The sequence below is a fragment of the Dromiciops gliroides genome, chromosome 1, assembly GCF_019393635.1.
Source record: "Dromiciops gliroides isolate mDroGli1 chromosome 1, mDroGli1.pri, whole genome shotgun sequence".
NCBI lineage: Eukaryota > Metazoa > Chordata > Mammalia > Microbiotheria > Microbiotheriidae > Dromiciops > Dromiciops gliroides.
The window spans coordinates 120,312,839-120,331,106 of NC_057861.1; the positions used below are offsets into that span (position 1 = coordinate 120,312,839).

The window sequence follows — 18,268 nt, forward strand, 5'->3', positions numbered from 1 at the left end:
GATCCCTTGGTTGGTGAACTCTCGGTTAAGAACTTCTGCTCTACATAATAGTAAGCCAAACTTGAGTTCAGAAAGACCTACAATCAGACCTGATACACACTGGCTGTGTGACCATAGAGAGGTCACCTAACTTCTCAGTGCTCCAGGTAACTCACTAAGACAATGAGCTAACAGAAAAGCTATTGATCTGTATCAGTGAAAGGATTGTCCACACCAGGAGTTCCTTCAAATTGATGAAATGAAAAGTCAGGATTAAAAAAAGTGCTGGACTATATTTTCTTACATAAGGAACCTTATTCATTAATGTGTAGATGTATGTATGTGTATATCTTGGGGTCCCATAAGATACACTACATATGAATCAGTTAAGCAAAGTGGTTTTGAATGTATATTATATTAGCTTTAGGTTTATTCCCCTGCTTAGTATTACTATAAAAGAAAGAGGAAGTTAAAGAGAATTGTGAAGCAGTGAACCTATCTAGAAACTTACACCTAGAAACTGAAAGATAGCCAGCACTATGGGTAATAGGAAAGATACAAACACATACCATACATTGGTCATATGCTTCCATTTGTAGAGACCACTGCTAAAAAAAAATGTACCTGGTACAAAAATGACTGTCTCACATGGTGCTATCATTGTTACTCTCCAATTTGAATATTGACTTGCCTTCAAGATATTGTTTTAAATCCCATTTTTCCTGGTCTATTTTGTTAATTTAATTATAATTGCTGGTTAGTAGAGAATTGTTAATGAGTATCTATTTATCACTTTTCAAAAACAGTTGACCTTAGTAGGTGGGAGTGCATAGAGCACTGAAGTTGGAGTAAGGAAGATATAAGTTTGAATCTTGCCTCAGACACTTAGTAGCTATGTGATCCTATGCAAGTCACCTAAACTGCTGGAGACTCAGTTTCTTCATATGTAAAATAGGAATAATAATAGTACTTATCTCTCATGGGTGTTGTGAGGAACAAATTAGATGACATATATAAAGCATTTTGCAAACAATAGTAGTAGGCTTCCACCAGTCACGTACAACCATGGACCAGTGCCTTGAAGAGCCATGGGCCACAGTGTAGCTGTGCAGTCCGATATGGGAGCTGCAGCTCCTGCTGCAACGAGGACATCGGAAAACTGCGCTCTCTGTTGCCCGTCAGTTCCTGCATCTCATTCGTTTTTCTTCCTCCTGAGCTTGAAGGCCCATTTGAGCTGCGGGCAAGCTGCTCCTGACTACTGAACTCCATCAGGCACGGTCCTTGGCCATCTCCTCCCAGATCCTGCTGTCTATTCCCAGAGCCCTCAAGTCTTGCTTGCATAGATCTCTGTAGCGAAGCTGGGGGCGTCCAGCAGGTCTTTGGCCGGAGGTTAACTCACCATAGAGCACTACATAAATGATAGCTAAAATAATTATTGAGAAATTGGAATCCGTCAATGTTGTTTTTTAAGGTACAAGTGGTACTGTGATATTCTCAGGAGCAGACAGCTAGAACTGACAGCTATTTTGAGTAGTGTAATTTATGATTCAAACAATTTTCAAGCCATTCTTCCAGGCACTGAAGAAACAGAAAAAAAACCTCATTAAAAATAAGTTCTCCTCTCATGGGGTTTACAATCTAATGGGGGAGGGGAGAGGGAATGACAAATACAGAAACAAAGAAAAACTATGATACAAGAGGCATTGTTCCATGGGAGATACAGTAGTGCTGTACCTAGAATCAGGAAGACTTAGGTCAAAATCCTGTCATGGATATTTACTAGTTGTAAGACCATGGACAAATTGTTTAGCATTTCTTTTTTTTTTTTTAGTGAGGCAATTGGGGTTAAGTGACTTGCCCAGGGTCACACAGCTAGTAAGTGTTAAGTGTCTGAGGTCGGATTTGAACTCAGGTACTCCTGAATCCAGGGCTAGTGCTCTATCCACCTTGCCATCTAGTTGCCCCTGTTTAGCATTTCTAAGACTAAATTTCCCCATTTCTGAAATAGGGATGATACCGGCACTATCTACCATTTAATGTTATGATGTGACTTAAATAGTGTATGTAAAGATGTTTATAAACCCTAAAATTTGATATGACAAATGTAATTTTATGACACAAATGATCCTTAGATAAGTACAAAAATGAGAAATTTGAGGAAAGTATTATGAGGAATTCGAGAAAGAGATCACTTTCAATATGGAGGGGTCAATTTTATGGAACACTTATGGACTAGGCAGCAAATGAATTGGACTTTATAAGAAATTACAACATCCACAAATGCCATTGGGGGTAAGAAAGTTCATTAAAAACATAAGGGAAGGGGCAGCTAAGTGGCACAGTGGATAGAGCACCGGCCCTGGAGTCAGGAGTACCTGAGTTCAAATCCGGCCTCAGACACTTAACACTTACTAGCTGTGTGACCCTGGGCAAGTCACTTAACCCCAATTGCCTCACACACAAAAAAATAGTTATAAAAAAAAAAACATAAGGGAACTATGTGGGCAAAGCACATAACTGGAACAGAACAGATTAAAAAAGGAAATAAAGCATTGTCCTAGTAGAGTAGAATGTAGACTATTAGAAGGGAAATTGCATGAGTTAATTCTGACCAGATAAACTGAAGCCAGATTCAACCAAGCAATAAGACAAGCACTTATTAAGCACTTAATGTTTGTTGCTTAATAGCATAATGAGTCCCTGCCCTCAAGGAGCTTACATTCTAATGGGGAAACAACATGTACATAAATTGGAATTATGAGATATATGCAGAGTAGATGGAAGGTAACTTTGGAGGGGAAGACAGATGGTGGCATGGGAGCTGAATCTTGAAGGAAGCCAGGGATTCTAAGAGATAAAGGTGAAGAGAGATCATTCTAAATATGGTGAAAGGGTCAGGGCAAAATCATGGAGATGCCAGCAAAGTGTGTCATTTGTGTATTTGTTTTTTGTTTTTGTTTTTTTTTTTAGTGAGGCAGTTGGGGTTAAGTGACTTGCCCAGGGTCACACAGCTAGTAAGTGTTAAGTGTCTGAGGCCAGATTTGAACTCAGGTACTCCTGACTCCATGGCCAGTGCTCTATCCACTGCGCCACCTAGCTGCCCCTCATTTGTGTATTTGTAATCCACAGAGATGAAGAATATATAGGTAGGAGAGAGTTGAAAAGGGAAGAGGAGACTGTGTCCATGTGATTTGTCCTAAGACTCACAATCTTCAAACGACAGTTCTGTGCTAGAGCTTTACTATTCAAACTGTCAAGATCCTTTGATCAGAGCACTCAGGGATAATATAGTAGTTAAAAATGACAATGGCTTCTTGTTCTATGACACTTTTTCCTTAACCTGAATAACAGAAATTTTTTGTTCCTTTTGTTATTCCCAAACTAGTCAATCTATCTAGTTATACTACTAACAAATCTATTTATTCCTGTTCTAGATATCTAGTTTAATACTTTAATGAATCTGTTTCATCATTCATGTCTATATTCTCTCCAATGATTCAGATTAGAACCTCTGAGAATACTCATTCATTCTGTGAGATTCTTGTCTGCAGATGAAGGATCTTCCTCTCTGATCCTATACCTTCATGACACTTGGGCTATCACGCAAGTCTTTCAATGATTTAGATCTTAGCTTCTTAAAATGTGGGTTACAGCCCCATATGGAGTCACATAACTGAATGTGGGGGGGGGGGTCCACGAAAAATTTGGCAACCGTAAAAGATTATGTTTATCTGTTTTATATAGCTATATACCTGTGTAAAAATTTCTCAGGTGAAAAGGGGTTGCAAGTAGAAAAAGTTTAAGCCCTGATCTTGAAGGACTTTTTGATGACTGAACACTTCCACTCAAAATCTGGTGCTTTTATAGATATTTATGTGATCTTTATCCAATATAGCTTTTCTTTTAGATAATTAGAACTAGTATTTCAGTAAGGGAATGTCCCTTAATGTTGGAACTTGAGATTTATAGATATACACAAGGAATTAGAAAGTAGGCATGGCAGAGAGTTGGATTCAGAATCAAGAAAACCTGGGTTCAAGTTTTACCTCTGACATATATTGTCTGTACAATCCTGGAAAGTCACTAAACTTCTCAGTGAAATAGACTACTGCCTAAGAACAAACCTTTCAGAGAAGATGCTAACTTGCTTTGGTTTTTGGAGTTCTCTCATCCTGGATTTCTATCAGTGAAATCAAAGTCTAGTTAGGATTTAAACTATCAGTTGACTGTCAAAAGGGATAGGGAACTAGACATAATTTCAATGAAAAAGAGAACTTACTCAAGTGTGGAAACAGTGTACCAAAATATAAAATTGCCCTGAAACTTATAGTCTTAGTTGCTGAGAATACAGAGAGATCATGCTTCTGCACCCCCTCCACCCCCCACCAGGCCATGAGGCCAATATAGCAATATAATTCACAGGTACGAACTGAAACCAGGTCTTTTCTTCTTCTTCTTCTTCTTCTTCTTCTTCTTCTTCTTCTTCTTCTTCTTCTTCTTCTTCTTCTTCTTCTTCCTCCTCCTCCTCCTCCTCCTCCTCCTCCTCCTCCTCCTCCTCCTCCTCCTCCTCTTCCTTCTCCTCTTTCTTCTTCATTCAAGGCTGACTCTGTATCATGCTTTCTTTTAAACTATCACAAAGCTTTCAATAATACAGGGTCTTGAATGATATAGGATAGTACAGAATAATAATTCATAATTAATAATACAGAGGGGTAACCAATTTGATGAAATCTCATATCAAGTTGAGTACTGAAGTTATATGTAGGGGACCTACTCCAAGAGATTCAAAGAGAAGGTATTCTCTTTCTCACTTCCCCTACTCCCATGAGCTAGATCTCTACTTCTACTCATGTCTTATAGCACCTTCCATATCTATCCACAATCCTTTGATTCTATGTTCTCCTCCTTAACACTTATGCTGTATTTTAATGTCTACCGTTTTGCCATCTATCATATAATCTACTGTTTTTAGGATAATATGGAATTGTGAATCTTAACTTAAAGCCTCTCTTATGAATGACAATGAGGACAAAAGTCTTCTATGAAACATGGACAAAAATGTGTTGCTGAGTGAGATGGAGCACTGTGGGGACCACCCAGAAGTTTCAACTGGTACATGGCGAAGCAGCTCATAAGCACAAAGGCAAGGCCACATGGAGCATGTAAGACCTGGGCTCCATAGTGTGTGCTTCTTTAAAAAAAAAAAAAAAGTGGGGGAGGGGAAGACTTTTGGAATCCATGAGGGCATAACAACTTGGGTTTAGGTTCCCCTGGAGATTTTTTTTCTTCTTCTTTATTATAAGCGTGTGAGGTGAGTCAAACTGCTATTAATAAACGCCAACGAGTCTATCAAATTTTGTGTCCACCTCAGCTTCAGCAGGATGGTTGATGTTCAATATTTTAAAAATAATAATAGCTACACACTACATACAGTGGAAATGATTATAATTATTAGGATTGTTATTATTACATAGGGGATCTTTAGTCAGATTTTTTTTCTGGGATGAGTCCACTCTAGAAATTTGCTTTTCCTCTTGTTCCAACGAAGCCCACACTTTCTGACTTTTAAGGTAGAATGCAAGGCCCATCTGTCCAACTAGACATTTGCCTGATGAGGCCAAAGGGGTTTTGGCAACTGTTAATGAGAACTGGAATACCAGATATAAGGAACTTAAATATGAAATCATTTTAAATAATTGCAGTCAGGGATGCTAAGTTTAAAGATACATTTTAGAAATGAAAATAGTCAGAAACTGACTTTTTCAAGGAAGGGGGCTATGGATTTGGAGGGGGGGAAATGGACCCACTAAAACTTTTCCTTGATATTATTTCTGTTGTAATTCTTGCTATGAAAGAGTGCACAGTGCTGAAGTAAATGCTTCTGAAAGACTCATTATGAAACACTGGAAAGCAAAGTAGACTACACTAAAATCGTATGATATAGTGCTAACCAGAAGGAGAATAATACATAAATGTTTTCTTGATGATGTGTGCTAAAGCAAAAGGCATTTAGAACCGAGGGTTGTCAATCTCTGAGGGTTCTGAAAAGAATTGCTATTTATGACGTGTTAGAGTAAACAGTTGGATTACATTTCTGAAATGCATGTTCCATCAGGTAAAATCATTGTGATTACAGGCACTAGTACTGTAAGTAAGTAAGTTATGTGCTAAAAGGTTGAAATTGTAAAACAAGTATGCTTGTGCTTAACTGCTAATCCCTCTTTGTATCTAGACTGAATAAACTACAAGAAAAGGGGGAAAAGGGACATTTAAATAATAAGGCAGGAAAGGCATGTTATGTCATCTTGATAAATAATGGGCTTTATCCACCATAAGGAATCATTCTAACAGTGGCCCATCCAATAAAGATTATCCCAGAGTTAAAGGAAATAGGAAGGATTATAAAGAAGTTATTTCTGCTTCCCTCTTTAAGTAGATCGATGTTTCTTTTGTTTGCTTTTAGATTTTTTCTTAATTTCTGCTTTATTTTCTGGCCTGTCACTAAAAAAAAAATAAAGCACAAGTTGGCATTTTAACCACTGTGCTCCATTGAGCAGAAATAAATTTCAAATAAAAATGAAATAAAAGAATGGCTTTAAGTGCTTTGCATTTGCTTCACAGCAGAAGATAACAAATGTAAATAAACCTTTAATATTTCCTTAATCCAGTTTGTGCTATGCAAATGTCAGGATTATATATTTACCAAAACAAATCAACAAATATTTGAAGAAAAACAATATACACAACTTATTTTATATATTGAAAACAACTGTCAAACAATTATGACCTCATGTATTAGTTGGTTGTTTTGAAATATTCCTACTTGAATTAAAAGGAAAAAAAAGGGATAAGAGGGCCTTTGAGCTTGAACATATTGTGTCAATCATGAGCATATGCAATGTATCTTAAGCATGAGGTAAAAATTTTCTTCATAAATTATTTCATAAATAAATAAGTAATTTGCCTGAAAAGGTTTATGAAAATATTTTGTGCTTTTATTAAGTTCTCTACAGATCTTTTGTGGTCAATGTAAATGGATTGATATTGACATCATCTTGATCTGCTTTACTTTAACTTGAAATATAGAAAGCAACTTGCAGCGATTTTTCATTTTTTTTCCAGTGAAATGTTAGTAACATTGAGTTTGTGAGACAGTATTTATTAAAGCTTCAATTTTCAGTGATCATGAACAGCACTGATGGGTGTTAGTACCTGAAGTGTCACTTTAGCCTTTCATTTAAGGGACATAATTGACCCTTAGAGAATTGGTCTTGGCTTTTTGTGTAATATGTAATTTAGGGTGTATTTGTTGGTAGGGTTTTACATTATTACAGGTAGAAAAAATGCAGGTCATTTCAAAGCTTTTGTCCTTTTGAAGGCATGCAATTTAATTTTGCCAATTTATTTAATCATTGAGTATTTACTATAAACAAGATTTGTAGTCTTCCAAGTAAAGTCGGAAATAAGGAGAACTAAAAAGCAGCTCACACACCTCTATTAAAATGTCTTCTACCAATACAGTGTATCTGTGAAAGATTTTTTTCTTTTCTGAAGGAGCAGAGAGGAAGGTATAGGAAGACAACTCTTGTTACATATTTACTATTTAAACCTTGGTCCTAAGATGCTCTAGCCTCAGATAATATTATATAACAGCTCCAGACATTTTCAGTATTTTAACCCTTTAGCACACAAACAGGGGGAGTAGCCTGGTAATTATCAGAAATATAATTTCAAGGCTCTGTTACCTCATTTTTATATGGCAGACACACTCCATAAATCAAACTTTTAAGTATGTCATGGCAAATGAACGTCTTACTCCAATCTTTCTTTTTTGGATACAATTCTTCTTGGGGTGCCACACATATTTCCATATAGGTCAACAATTTCATTTATAGCTTAAAAAAAATAAAGGGTCTATTTTAAACATATAAATGTCTTTTACTGTGGAAATTGGTGGTTGACGATATTAAATGACTCCAGTGTATAAGTATGCAGATGGTTATTAGTAGCTGACTGTAAGATTTACTGAAGATTTTGATATTAATTTTCCCTTCATGCTGGACTTTATATAATATATATTGTATAAATGTAACTCTGTTCCAAAATTAATTTCAATTGATGATAATATATGAGTAGTTCTATGCATATAAGTGGTTAGTGTTCTTATCCCACCTTCAGGGAATATATTGTGTGCCTCATTGTGAAATTGTATTTTGACTACCCCTTTCACTTGACAAGTTTCTCTATTCCAAATGAATTATTGCCCCTTTACCCATAAAGAGTGTAATAGACACCTTACAAAAATACTTAGGGGATAAACGTGTACTAAAAAGGAATCGCATAACAAATCTGCCTGTCTAGGTATGCAATAAACACAATTGGAGACCATAGAGGAATAGGCTGATGTCTCTAAAAGACATATGCTTAGTTTCCTAATTTACATTTGATTTACTTTTTCATCTCAGAAGATATTCTATATCATGAAATATGCTTATCATCTTCCTTGTAAAGAAAGACGAAAGAACTAGTTTCTGGGGAAAATATTTTTTAAGGAAATTACCTAACATCTTTACCTAACTTTTTGTGATTTTTAAAAAATTTCTATTTTAAATCTTTTCATAATTTTAATAAGCTGTTTCTCCATTTAGCACAAAATTAGTTCAAAATGACTTGCACCAGAGGAAAAACTTGTCACTTAAAGTCACCCAAGTGAGAAAAATTATGTCCAAACGCCCAATAAATGTTTACTCATTTTTAAACACCTACTATGGTTTGAATATTCATGATTTTTTTTTATACACTGGTGAGCTTTAGAGGTGAAAAACATTGTCAGGGGAATTTGATTAGTAACAATGAGGTTTCTAAAATAAAAATGTGAAATATATTTTAAAAGACTTTAAAAAATCTATTCGTGACTCCTCATCTGTTAATAGAGAAGCCAAAAAATAACCATTCATCTCTATTAATATTGGAAAGACATTGCAATTTTATTTGCTTGATGGAATCCATGAAGTTATCCCAGAGAGGTAGTTGAGTTCTCCTTAGATCAGAAAACTCCAGTAACATCCCTCTGCACTTTTCCAACTTAGGAAAAAGTTCAAGTTGTTCTGTCCCAGCTCTCTTGTAATAAAATGCAAGGAAAACACTAACCACCAAGGAGGTGGCCTTACACTCCTTTATCTCTCTCTCTCTCAAACACAGATACACATGCATAAATCCTGTATAGTTTTAATAAAGGGATAGGAGAGGAAGAGAAAGTAAATAAAGTAAGATTAAAAAAAATTAAAAACACTTAACTTTCAGAGAACTCCTCCCCTCCTTTTAAATCAAAGCATCAAGTCTCAGGGTCCTTTCTTGACATTAGTTCAGTCACCCTCCCCTTCCCCCCCCTCCAGTCCTCCCTTTAAGGTAAGTACTTGATGGCTTTGCATATTTCCCATAAAACTTTCAGTGTGCCCCCCTCTTCCCCCTAACTACCACAAAGATATAGATATACCGGGAAGGGGGAGGGTACAAAGTGAGGTTGGCCAGCTTTTTAGATAGGGTTGTGTAAAATATCACGGTAAGAAAGCCCGGGTGTGTGTATGTGTGTGGAGGGGGGTGGGGGTGGGGGGGGTGGCTTCCTTTTCGGATGTTCCACTACAGTGGAGCTCTTTCAAACTCGTAATAATTGTCTGCTCCAAAGCCGTCCTTTCCCCCTTGGCGGCTGCAGCGGATGCTGCCTTGGGCTCAGGAGGAGGAGTTGCAGGAGGCGGCAGCGGCGGCGGCGGCGGCGGCGGCGGCGGGGACGGCGGTACTGTCTCTTTAAGGGAGCTCAGGCTGGGGTGGCGCTTTCCTCTGCGAAGGCTCCTTTGATATTAATAGTGTTGGTGTCTTGAAACTGACGTAATGCTCGAGGTCCTGACAAGCGATAACATTTCTGATAAAGAACTGATCTCACTGCAATCTAAAGCCTCCTCTTTTTTGGTGCTTGTTGTTGCTCCAGACCCTGGGTTTTCGCTTTTTTTTTTTCTTCTTTAAAACAGAAAAGCAAAAAAACCCAAAACCCAAAAACCCACATCAGGCACATCCTAGATCTATTTCCTTTCTCTTTCTCTCTCTCTCTTTAAAAGAGGGGGGGGAGGGAAAAGAGAGGGGGGGAGGCAGGAAAAACCTTTTTTTTCTCCCCCCCTCCACACCGCCCCCCCCCCGCCTCCCCCCCCCCCCCCGAATAATCCAAGATCAACTCTGCAAACAACAGAAGACGGTTCATGGCTCTAGCCACCGCTCCACCATCTTTCGGGCTGCTGAGGTTATTATTGCCGATTAATCAACAGGTAAGGAGGAGGGAAAAAAAGGCAAAGAGGGAGAGAGAGATCAGTAGGGGGAAAAAGAAAGCCATGGGGGTGATCAGCTTTTCTTTCTCGCTACGTAAGATAATATTGCGCACGTTGAGTGTGGCCATGCTAAAGTGTTCTCTGTGTGTGCGAAATGTGGGTGAGCTGAGAGAGGAAGATTGGGAATTAAAAGTGACTTTCTTTGCAAAAAGGAGAGAGAGAGAGTAGAAAAGCAAAGCAGAGAGGGTTCTCGGATTTCACATGCATTTTTTTATGCGTGTGTGTTTTCTTTTTCCCCCCCTTTCTTTTCTTTTCTCTGCCCCCCCCCCAGTTTTGGTGGGTCAAAGGCATGTGAGCCCTGGAAATTGGCGACTTCAAACTGCAGTAGCCCCTGGAGTCAGGAGGGTCAAGTTCAGCTGCTGAGGAGGAGGAAAAACAAATCCCCATTTGCCAAAAAAGAAGTTTCAGGGCTGGTGTCCCCCCCACCCCCTCCCTTTCCCCCCGTTCCCCTCTCCCCCTCGTCTCTTTCTTTCTGATTTTAATTCCCTACCATCGGGCAAAGTAGAAGAGCAGGAGGAGGTTGCAACCGAGGAGCTGCTGCAGTCATAGCCCAGGCTGCTGCTGCTGCTGTGTTTCTACTGCTGCTGCTGCTGCTGCTGTTGCTGCTGCTGCTGCTGCTGCTGCTGCTGCTGCTGCTGCTGCTGCTGCTGCTGCTGCTGGAAGTTTTATGGGAATCATGACAAGCGGGGCAGAGACTAGAGACCATCATGAAGAGTAGTAAGTTGGGAGAAACTTTTTAGGGTTGGGAAGGAATGAAAGGAGAGAGGGAAAGCGGATGGGGTCCGTTTCCTGGTCAGACTCTAAATGGCAGGACCTGATTCTGGGTGGCTTTGAGAAAGCTTTCAGACCCAGACATAAAACTTTTTTTCCCTCTCTCCTTAAAGGCAGAGTTGCAGTGTCCCCATATTCTGATGTCTCTGCCGGGAGTGTTTTCTGGAGACTTGAGCCAGTTTGCTTTTTCGATTTTCATTTTGTATGACAGGGCTTTAAGAAAGGAACGCTTCTTTAAATGAATGGGGGCTGTGAGAAAAAGGAATACTTCCTATTTAGTCCGTGATGGGAAAGTGTGTTGGCGGTAGTGGTGACAGTGGGACTAATTATTAAAAGCTACCACAGTAGTTTGAATCTAAGTAGTCCATGGTGGGCTATACAGGCAATGTCTCAGCCTTCTGAAGCTGGTGCTCCCTGGGCTTTGATGTTGGTCTTGGGAAAGAGATCTTTGAAGGGCCATGGCAGAAACACCACTGTGCCTCCAAATATCTCCACCATTCTGGGACCCCATGATCAATTTGAGGATGGGACCTGGGGTGGTAGTTGTTTGAAGTTGTTTTGTGACTTGGAGAGCTTTTTTGTTAGTACCTGCCTGAGATGGTGGTGTTTTCCCGGAGAAGGCAGTAACTTTTATGGCTTCAGGACTTTAAAGCAATTTCTGTTTTTCGGGATTGAGACCGGATCTTCGACTTAGTAAATTTTAGGTTCTGCATTCTCTCCCCTCCTTGTTCCCACCCTCATATTTTCAGTTTTCAGGGTATTGATCTATGATCGAAAGTTCTGGGAAAGAAAGCTTAAAGATGAAGTAAAATAAAAATTAAATAAAATTAATTATTTTCTCTCCTATTCTACAATTTGATGCTGTTTTTGAAAAATTGTCAGTAAACTTTTAAGTGAGCAAATGTGAAATATAAAATCAGGAAGTTAAGTCATTCAGAAGTTAAGTAGATTTGTTAAACTTTTCTAAGTTTACCTGGAAGAGAGAAGAGGTCAGAAAGTTAGAATAAGTACAAAGGGGCAATCCAGATAGGGCCTGCCTGGGACAAAAATCATCCAGAAATGATAATCATAGCCCTCTACTTTACTTTCTTTGACTAATAAAAGGAATAAGAAAGCAAAGAACCTTTAACTAGTCCATCAGAGATCACTAGCGATGAAGTGAAAAACCTATGGATTTTGATGGCATCAAATTACTTTCCTGTTGGTGTTAGGAAAAGTTGATCATTTGGAAAAGACTGCCAGAGTTAGAAATGCAAGGGGGCAAAGGAAAGTAATGGTGAAAGCCAGTGCTTGACGTGGACGAAATGAGAATGAAAGTTTCTGAACTACATTCACTGTTTTTGAAGTTCTTACATGATGTGCATTCAACTAGAAAGCTGTCTCAGATATTCCACCACATTAATGTAAAAAAGCAAACAAACTACAAAACGGTGAGAATTTTTTTAATAGTATGCCAGGGCTGTGAATAAATACAGGGCTTGTATGAGAAAATGAAGTATTTCCTGTAAGTTGTCATGCTGACAACACTGTCTGGAAATAATACTAGCATTTTGAAGATTTTATTTTTTACTTTTATGCGAAAGTTTATTAATGACTTGCTTTATCCAACAAGTCAAATGCATTCTCCTTTGAGCTTATCTCTTTTCTTTCTTTTTCTTTCTTCTTCTTCTTTTTCTTTTTTTGACAATGCCCTTCATTGAAAAAATCAGTGGAGTCGATAACCTACAGAGCCATCAGGGTGCTGAAGTTACAGGATTATTTCTGACTATTGTTAATATACAGACAAAAGTAGGAGGAAAAATACATACTCACATTATCAATATAGTGAATTATCTCTCGAAATTACAAGCATTCTGAAAATCAGACTAATAGCCTAATCGAAAACTAATGCTTCACATCTAAGCATTACGGCTTCTATGATATATACAGATGAGTATGCTGTTCATGAACATGTAAATATAACATATCTATGTGTACATCATAAATATGATTGAACTCATTCAAGGCTGATGGCTATAGACAGCACAATAAGTTTCTCTTCTCGCTCCTCCCTCCCCCAATTCTTATTTTGTAACTCTTCCTTTAGTTTTTGGACTCTGATGTTGGGATACTTCTCAAAGTTTTGTCTATCATCAAAAACTTTATTTTATAATATAATCTTGAAACAAAGTGTCATATGCAGTTCTGAGGGCTTGGATTCTTTTAGAACTAAAAATGTCAGATGATTTGGATTGAATGAAACTTTGTTTTTTATGAATTGAAAATTTTCCTGTGTACTTGCATAAAAAACAAGTCAAATTCTAGATGAATCTATGAATCTTCATTGAATAATATAAGTTCTTGCTATATTTTCAGTATTTAATCAATGTATTTTGTGTCATAAATGAATACTGAATTTTTTGAGATATTAATATGTAGATAATATATAAGTTTACTTTATAAAGACATCATGATAATCCTCAAGGGAAGGGAATGAATGCATCTGTGGCTAAAGATGCTTTTTAAAACCTTAGTGTTACAGTCCTATTGCATTTTTTTATGTATACAAAGGGATAATTCAAACTTTGCAGTTAATGACCTGCAGATTTATATTAAGCCATCCCAAATATGTATTGTTTTAATAAATTCTTGTCTTATCATCTTTATCCAAGAAAATAGACACTGTTGAAAGGTTAGGTATATGATTTTTTTTAAGTAGTAGAAGCATGTTACTGAACCTCAATCTTAATTCCCATTTGAAATTGGCATAAAATTAATGACAGATTTTAAACCTCTTAAGGTTTAGAAGTAATCATTTAGATTAATCAGTAATCACTTTTTGATAGTTACACTCATGATGTTGTGTATAACAACAAGAAACAGAAAAACTTTATGAAAGTTATGAGCAGGTTGCACAAGTACAGGCTTACAGGGAAAGGGGAAAAAGGTTGGATATCAGGGATAAGTAATGAACTTGAAATGTAATCACTGGTTCTTAACTGAAATATATTCTGATTAAGATATTCTTCTAGTATGTAAAATGAAGCCATTCATTGACAGACTGACAACTTTCCAGTTGCTATTTGCCTTCGCTTAATTTAGTTTCCGTAGGACAACTAGTGTGGTAGTCTGGATCTTTTTTGGCAGGCATAGGAAACTATAAACTCAGAAATTTCTGTCCCAAATATTACACCTCCCAAGTCTAAATCAGATTGATAAAAGCAAGCAAGTATGCACCAAAAGTTTTATAGGCTTTTCTTCTGTTGTTAAAACTTCATTTAGTTGTCAGGAAAGACTTCCTCCTCCCCTATACCCCCCCAAGTGTATTAAAAAAATATTAATGATATTGATGATGAATTATACATTTTATTCCCTGTTCATTCTCCTTATAAATAACGGTCTGTTGATCTTTATGCTGTAATTACAGCATATCTAGACCCAGTCTTACTATTTTTGTACACACATAAGATAAAATTGTTCTTTGCAAATATTTTGAAGAAAGAAAATAATTCTTTTAATAGTATCATTATACTGGTTTGTGGAATGCTAATCTCCTTCATAGGATGTTATGATAGGTTTATTTTAGCTTTAACAAATCGGAATAGAATTTTTTCTCACTAAGCACACTTATAATTCAGATATATATGGAAAGAACTGAAGAATTCTAAAAGTGCTATTTGTACCTAAAAAAAAGGCCAAAGTTATCATCACCACCGTTGCAACCATTAAATGTTCAGCATTTCAATGGGCAAAAATACTTTTTAAAATTACACATCGTAGAAAGAATTGTAAATCAAATGAACAAACCATTTGTTTATTTGTACATAATTTAAATATGTCATTGCTGGAAATATGTTCATATTATTGCTTTAGTAACACTGTGTGCATCCATTGAACTGTCACCCAGCTGAGTTTGAGATTACAGGTGAAGTAAGTTCCTCTTGGCCTACTATATTGCATCACTAAAAGCATGATCTAGTGTAAATTAGGCAGGGTTATCTGTGCTGATAGTGGGTCAAGAGCTGATTTTGTAGAAGTGTCAAGAAAAAGAGAATTCATGGGAATGGGAAGAGTTGGGTAAAGAAATCGGCATGATACCTGCAAATAATTCTATAGTAAATCCTATTATTTCTGTGAAGCTTTCATTTTCTAAAGTACAATCTCAAATATCAAAACTCATTTGAACTTATCCATGAATTGGATAAGCTTTGAAAGCATCATTAGAATTTATTTTCTGTTGCAAATGTTGTCATTGAGATATAAATGATCTTTTTCTCTAAAAAAATCAACAAACTAATCTAGATAAATTTCTTTCCTAAATGCTTTTAATAAAAACTTTTAATTTTTAAAATGTTTCTAACTCTTTAAAAACCTGCAGTAAATGCTTTACAAGTGGCTAGACACCTTCCCTGGTGGTTTAGTTTATACAAGCAGGAAACTTTCTCTCCTACTCTTTCTTTCTCTCTTTCTTGTTTTCTTTAAACCAACTGACGTAATGCCAAACTTTGCTTTAAAAGAACAGACAGAAGTAATTGGTAGCTTTTAACTTTTAATAATGTTCTGGATTGGTTTTAGTGGCCAAAATACCATTTTTTTTAATTCAAGTAAAAACGGGCTTGTGGCCTGAGGAAGAAAGGCTCTGTTGATGCAGTTATTTTTATTCTTGTTTTTCAATCTGTTATTAAAAATCTTTCCTGCTGAGCTCTGCTGGATTTCTCCAATTGCTCTTTGTAATGGCTGGTGCATTTCAGGTTACAGTAACTTTAACAGTTTGGGGATTTGGTTTTTTGGTGGCTATTGGAGTTTCATTCTCTTTTTCATTTGGAGAAACCATTTGTTTTGTTTTATTTCAGACAAATAAATGAGTCTTAACTGTATTGGCAATTCAGTGAGTATATTTCTATAGAGGAATGTTCCACCTGTTAGTGAGTCTAGCTGTGATGTTAATGATTTTTAAGTACAGAAGAAGGAAAACATGCTGCATTTTCTTGTGGCGTACTTTTATTTTATTTTATTTTTCACTTTGGAAGTATTAACAAACAAGACAAAACCATTTTTACTGGTAGTACCTTGCCCCATGTTTTTATATCACAGGTGATGTATTCATACTTATTTATTTCCTAAACTTTTAAAAATCCTCATTTTATTTATTAACTTTTCATCTCCTGTTGGCCTTCCTCAAGGAAGTAGAATTTTCTCTAGCAAAGTATGAGTATGACAAGAAACACCTAGGTGATGTTGATTGACGTCAGGACAACTTCATAAATTGGCAAGTTGAAGAGACTTTCAAAGGCCAAATCAGCTTGGGCCAGTTTTTCCTTATTTAAGTGGAGACACTCCACCCTAGAACAGAGGTGCCCCACCCCATGTGATGGGTAACAAAATTCAGTAGCAAAATTTTTCATATTAACCCGCTTTGAGGGTTAAACCCCTATACTATTTATACCATGTCTAATTTTAACCCCAAGTTTAATCTCATAAAGTTCTTTTTGGTTTGTTTCCATAAGCACATTTGAGATATCCTGCAACTTGAAAATTAGCTGTTATGTAGAATTAAAGAAAATATATTTATGATATATTTAACAATGATAATGTTATTTTTGTTAAAGGAACTTAACATGCACAGGATATCTTATTTGGTGCATGCAGAAAAGCCTGCAGAATCTGGATTTATGTTATGTGGTTGTTATCTTGTTCTCTTCATATCCACAAACTTTAGAAATGGTCAAATCTGGGGAGTTAAACATTTGATAACCACAACTTTACTAAGAAAGCCATGGGGGAAGGGGTGCCAGCTTAAGTCCTTCAGCTTTTTATAGTTTACACCAGTAGTGCAAAATACTAATGGTTTGTTTTAATAAGGCTGGGTTTATTTATTTGTTTTTTTCTTTGAGTTTGCAAACAACAGTTTTAAGCACTATATTTGCCCAACATTTATTTTAATTTATCGAATACTGGTTTGTTATTATGAAAAATTGGGGCAAAAATAATAATAATTTGAGGAAAAGAAAAGGGAGGGAGGGAGAGAGAGAGAGAGAGAGAGAGAGAGAGAGAGAGAGAGAGAGAGAGAGAGAGAGAGAGAGAGAGAGAGAGAGAGAACGCTGTAGGTATAATACCAGCTGTTTGTTTACTAATGTGGCAAGGGGGGGGGGCAAGCTTTCAGGAAAATGACACAAAAATTCATCAATTGTGTGCAAAAGATCCTCTCCCCTTAAGATTTGCTTAAACAATATACTTCAGTTTTGCCTGAAACCATTCCGAATCTCCTCTACTCTAAGAATCTACCAGTATCTCAGTTCCTGAGAGATTAAGGAAGACAGTTTCTGTTATGTAATGAAGAGCAGTATTGTTTGAACAAAGGTAACATATTTTGATTTGTGTACTTTTTTTTTTTTTGGCAGTTGGCAATAGCATACTTCTAAAGTGGGGGGTGATCTAACAATGTAAACATCTGAATGTGCCTGAAATGAACATGATTTTTGAAATATTTTTAAATCATTGGTGATGTGTATATATATTGTATATAATATATAATACATCTATATTCTCTGTGTAACTGAAGATCATATAGATGCAGTATAAGGTAAACAAGCCCTAAGAATACTGTACTTGTATATCTGTAATATTCAAATGTGAATGATTTTAAGGGTGTTCATGACCTATTTTATAAAGTCTACAGCTTTGAAATATGTATAGTATATAAAATAATGAATTGATCACTTGGCTAATGATATTTGATTTAATCTCTGAAGTCACTGAAATGCCAAAAATCTCAGTTATGTCAGGGTCCCATAAATATTGCTTCTTAAATTAAAAAAAAATAATTTTTGTTGAAGGAAGCAGTTAATTGACAATTTAGGCTATATTTACACCATATATACACATACATAGATACGCATACATACATATGCATATGTATACATATATATGTGTATGTGTATAGTTAGCATAGTTAGTAAATCTTTTATGTCTTATAAATGTTATAATTTACAATTCTATCATCCAAAAATGTTATAGAGGTATAATATGAAACCTATAAAGGCTACTCTACTCTGACCCAAGTAGTTTTCCCTAGGGTGATGGATTCTCTGCGTCACCAAAATGTGATATTATTTGCCAAGCTTGTAATACTGGTTTTGAGGCTTGCTGTATGTCACATTTCA

At 36.5% G+C, this 18,268-nt stretch overlaps 2 protein-coding genes across 5 annotated transcripts in view; one reads left to right on the top strand and one right to left on the bottom strand.

Moving 5' to 3' along the window:
• Positions 1-1,159: 1,159 nt before the first annotated feature.
• Positions 1,160-11,324, bottom strand: LOC122735558 (putative uncharacterized protein DDB_G0271974). Of its 3 annotated transcripts, none has more exons than XM_043977182.1 (2): positions 10,846-11,324; positions 1,160-1,387 (listed from the first exon to the last, which is right to left on the bottom strand). In XM_043977182.1, the coding sequence occupies exons 1-2, from the start codon at positions 11,062-11,064 to the stop codon at positions 1,370-1,372; spliced, it is 237 nt and encodes a 78-aa protein (XP_043833117.1). In that variant the 5' UTR covers positions 11,065-11,324; the 3' UTR covers positions 1,160-1,369. The 3 variants fall into 3 exon arrangements, with proteins under 3 accessions (XP_043833117.1, XP_043833116.1, XP_043833115.1); XM_043977181.1 differs by lacking the exon at positions 1,160-1,387 and adding an exon at positions 1,432-1,557; XM_043977180.1 differs by lacking the exon at positions 1,160-1,387 and adding an exon at positions 9,638-9,879.
• Positions 10,209-18,268, top strand: part of TRPS1 (transcriptional repressor GATA binding 1) — a 319,434-nt gene continuing 311,374 nt past the window's right edge. Inside the window, exon 1 of one of the 2 annotated variants that reach the window (XM_043977178.1) lies at positions 10,209-10,295. The gene's annotated coding sequence lies outside the window, so the exon portion shown is untranslated. Of the gene's footprint in view, positions 10,296-10,955; positions 11,073-18,268 lie in introns of those variants that run through there. The other variant, XM_043977177.1, reaches the window with a different exon arrangement.

What these genes read in the sequence shown, in the direction of transcription:
- LOC122735558 (XM_043977180.1), bottom strand. Translation starts at nt 11,064, where the DNA reads ATGATGGTCTCTAGTCTCTGCCCCGCTTGTCATGATTCCCATAAAACT. An exon ending in CTCTTCTACTTTGCCCGATG is followed by an intron (nt 9,880 to 10,845) that starts GTAGGGAATTAA and finishes ATCGCTTGTCAG; the next exon opens with GACCTCGAGCATTACGTCAG.